Here is a 4323-nt window from a genome sequence, read left to right as displayed (position 1 = left end):
CCTTGGACGCATACCAGAGCCACCGGCAGTAATAAAAGCAAGACCCTGGCCAGATAGCCTTTGTCTCAGAAACACCTACAACAACAATCACGTGAGTTAAGGCCAGATATACATATATATATATATATTGTATATATAGATAATTTCTCATAGTGGCATCTAAAAGAAGTAACTAAGAAAGATGTAAATAATTTTTGAATGAAGTGTGTCAAAGGCCGTTGCAATGTGTTGTTTTCATTACCTCAGCGCCAGCCGCAGCAATGTTTCTAGCTCTATGTCTCTGGTAAACAGAGTTTACCACTTTCACATCATGGACGGAACAGAGAAATGCATCTGGCTACATAAAATGAAAGAAAAGGTCACATCATTGATTGTTGGTCTACGGAGAATACATAAATATATCAAATAATAAATTGACGGTTCGTGAGCTAGATCTACCTGGCAAAGGATGTCCCCACCAAACATTGCCAGATCCATCTTCAAGTAAAGAACCAAAACACATAAGAAGGTATAGTAAGCATCATAGTTAGTAATAACAATACGGAAGAAAATCATGGCAAGCTAGGGGATCATTAACTGGAAGAATCCTTGCCAAAGAAGGTGCAGCGATACCGACAAAACCATCGGTTTGGCCGGTGTTGCGAAGAAGCACACTGCTAACACTCTTGCCTAAAACCCACTGTACAACACCAACTTCTTGTTCAGGGGTATAAGTATTCTCCATCTCAATGGAGCCAGACATGTAGCACATTGAACCTACAGCACCATATCAATTCAGCTATAAATAGAGATAAAGAAGATTCTGAAAAAACTTGAAAACAGAGTGGAAATTACCAGGCTTAGCAATGACCTTCTCCTGTGGTTTTAACATAATCTGACAACAAAAACAAGGTTAGAATTGAGGATACAGAACATAAACGCAAAATGAGCAGACTAGAAAAACAAAACAAATGTTTGACCCAGGTACCTGAACAACCTGTGCTTCACCACCCAGAATTTGGAAAGGTGTAACTGTATCTTCTTGACTCTGCATCAAATAACACACTTGTGAGATGATAACCTTACATATACAAACTGAAGAGATTAATATTGATAATTCACTATTAATTATTGTGACTATCACAAAACTAGATTAGCTTGGATCGTGCGCCTAGCTTGAGCCTTGAACACTAGCCTCGTCGACAAAGACAGACACTTAGAAGAAGATAGAAGATAACCTGATAGACATAAGGCTGAAAGGGAGTAGAGAAAAACGGAGCTGCCATGGCGGTGATAAGATTAACGTCGCGCGTTGATGCAAAACACGATCAGATCGCAGATCCACAAATATACAGTTCGGTCCAACTGTTCGCGGTGGATGTGACCGACGGGGGACCCAACAAACGACCGATTAAATTCGCTTAATGATATCAGTCCACGTGGAGCTATGCGTTTATTCTGCTTACGTGGATGCATCTCATTGGCTACAGTTTACAAGTCGACGTAACTTTATGAATTTGATTACGTTTCTTATCAACCAAACCACTGATTTGGTAATCAAAACCGGTTCTACAAACATTGGGTTACAAATCTTGGTGCAACTACAAACAAAATCAATTCACAAGAGCATCAACAAAACTTACAGAACTGAAACAAGACAGTTTCCTATATAACCAAACCAACACAAAGCAGATCTTATCTTTATCCGACAGGCAAAACTTAACCAAATCTTGCACTGAAAGCTTTGGCTAATCCAAACCCGGAAACAAGAATCACAGAACAGAAATGCAGTCTGAGTTCAACTACTACAAGCATTGAACTTCCTCATCATTTCTACACTATCAGCTATAGTGGACCCTGCAGTCCCAACGAACCCCAGTGAAGCACAGCTACAAACAGCTTCCTCTACGTATAGTTGTACATTTGATACTTTACGAGGAGAACAATGCTTCTGCATCTTCTTTATACTGTCCAGACTCATCGGAATCGACCCAAATTTCTGTCCGTGAGCAGCGGAAGCAAGCTCCTTTTCTGTTCTCACTATTACTTCATCCTCTTCCCTTAGAAAATGGAGCTTGAACTTCGTAGAGTTCATAGCCAAATCACCCAAGTAAGTTCCAGTCCAGTTGCTTTCAGGAAGATCCGTCATCACGAACACATGAACAAGACCAGGATTCTTCAAACTCAAAGACTCCAACTTCTGGTTCAAACCCGTAAACGTACTCTCCTGGTGATTCTTGAACTGTCCATCCAGCAACCTAAGCTGCGCGCAGAGAAACGGCGCCTTAATCGTTCCCGTGGCAAACCTCTTCCCTGCGCTCATTACCTCTCGAACAAAAGGAAGGAACTCAACCTTCTCAATCAAAGACTTCACCTCCGGAACACTAGAAGACTTCTTTATATCAATATACAGCTCAGACCCTTTGTACGGAGCCGTGAAGAGACTCCCAAACGCAAGAATAGCCGCAGACTCAGCTTCTGAACCACGTCCAAGAGCCTTATACACATCTCGCCGCCTCCTCACGTAAGTAATCTTCTTCTTCTTCTTAAGCTTCTCATCCGCCTGGAACGAGTCCAACCTCCCATCAGAACCTCCGTTTCTATACGTCCAAACCGTGGTTCTACAATCATCATCAACACCATACAAACATCCATCTACATTACCGCGAACACCAGATAACAAATACCCACACTGTCTCAGCGATTCATAAGCCTGAGACTGTTCAGCTAACTCACCAGAACACAGAGTCTCCAAGTCAACACCACAGAGAAGCGACGCGAAGTACCTGAAGTCGATAACTCGAACAGCCGAAGATGATACGAGAGACGAAATGTCTACAACATCACCCATCGAAACGTACCTTCCAGACCTAAGCAGCTCAACGGAATGGTTCCAGACCGAGACACGCACCTCGCTAGGACTCAAAACCCTAAATTTCGGACAGCTACCGAGCGCGACAGCGTGGTGATCAAGAACCGGAGGAACAACCAGCGTCCGATTCAGAATCATCGCCATCAGGACAGCGTTCTTGAATTCCGACAGCTGGTTGCTGAATCCGCTGTGGGGAGCGTACAGGAGAAACCTCTGCCCTATGAGTGTTCGTGATAGTGTCTCGGATCTGCATTGAGGGAATTCGACGGATCCGGAGAAGGCGGAGGAGATCGAGAAGATGGATTTGGGTATCTCGGAGTAGGTGATGAAGAAGACGGATAGGAAGAGGACAGCGAGTAGAGAGACGGAGCAGAGACAGATGGCGGATTTGTTGGTTTGCTTCTTCCTGTTCGGCCATGGCTTCGGGCCTGGTCTACTGGGACTGAAGAAGCTGTTCATTCTTTTTTCTGCTTGAGATTTCTGAGACGCCATCATTGTCTTATGGTTTTTGCTCGTGTGTAGATTCCGATAAAACGCTGCGTTTTCTGGATTTTAGGCTAAGCCACGTCTTACTTACCCCAAAACTATACGTTTGTGGTTATGATTTTGAATGATAAACCGAAAAGAAAAATGTAATAAATTAGCAGGAACAAGAACATCTTCTTTTCTTTTTTTTCTTCGATGATTAATTATGCTATTATAAACTATGAAAAATATTAAAAGACGATTCTATAGGCTTGCCAATTCTGCATGCCTTATGAGGATTCACGTCTGAATGCATCATCCTTAACCGTCCTACGAAATCCAGACGGTACTCTTTGCGCTATGCCGAAGATCTCCTATATGTTTTTCTCCATAAATCTGTATAATTCGATTTTACTGGGATTCGAAACTCAGACTTCCTGGTATAGAAGCATTAATGAATCATTAGTCGAACCACTCAATAAAAACATATTCGTACAAAACTTATTGGCTAAAACCCCTGAATCTAAGGGCTGACCCTGATCAACACTAGTGATACTTTGTAAGAATAAGACCTCTAGGATCTTAAAGAACGCATCAGTTCTACTTATACAGATTGGAAAAAAAATTATAGACAATCTTCGATAGTGCAATAGTTGTAAAATTATAGACAATCTTTGAAAAAATAATACAGTTTTAGAGCATCTACAAAAATAACCTCGGTTATATGAATTTTTTTTGCTTTTCAAACAAGAATTTAAAAATGGAGTTTCACTACTTCAAAAATATGAATTTGAAGTTTCATATTTTTTAGTCCTTACTATTTACACATCACATTTATGATTCTAAAATATTTTGTCTTTTATCATTTTAATTCTTAAAAATTTTATATCTCAAATATTTCAAATTTGTTTTCTATAACTTTAAATTTTACTTCTTTAAAAAATAATTTTCAAGCTTCATTTTGTAAAGATGATTTTCAAGCTTCATTTTACTTTTATCACTACTTG

General features: G+C 40.4%; 2 protein-coding genes across 2 annotated transcripts in view; both read right to left on the bottom strand.

Annotated features, from left to right (window-relative positions):
• LOC106345106 overlaps positions 1-1373 on the bottom strand; it is a 2112-nt gene extending 739 nt beyond the window's left edge. Inside the window, exons 1-7 of the mRNA XM_013784367.1 lie at positions 1218-1373; positions 968-1027; positions 835-874; positions 578-756; positions 439-477; positions 242-337; positions 15-75 (exon numbers count right to left, since the gene is read on the bottom strand). Coding sequence (XP_013639821.1) covers positions 15-75; positions 242-337; positions 439-477; positions 578-756; positions 835-874; positions 968-1027; positions 1218-1265 — 523 coding nt within the window. The 5' untranslated portion in view covers positions 1266-1373. The remainder of the gene's footprint in view (positions 1-14; positions 76-241; positions 338-438; positions 478-577; positions 757-834; positions 875-967; positions 1028-1217) is intronic.
• A 127-nt stretch (positions 1374-1500) lies between these two features.
• On the bottom strand, positions 1501-3367 carry LOC106296023. The gene has a single exon (XM_013732097.1). It carries the CDS (start codon positions 3344-3346, stop codon positions 1778-1780), a length of 1569 nt encoding a protein of 522 aa, XP_013587551.1. The 5' UTR covers positions 3347-3367; the 3' UTR covers positions 1501-1777.
• Positions 3368-4323: the final 956 nt, after the last annotated feature.

The sequence above is a fragment of the Brassica oleracea genome, chromosome C1 (genome assembly GCF_000695525.1).
Source record: "Brassica oleracea var. oleracea cultivar TO1000 chromosome C1, BOL, whole genome shotgun sequence".
Taxonomy (NCBI): Eukaryota; Viridiplantae; Streptophyta; class Magnoliopsida; order Brassicales; family Brassicaceae; genus Brassica; species Brassica oleracea.
Note: the sequence above shows the minus strand (reverse complement) of the source record. Positions and strands in the feature narration are given on the sequence as shown.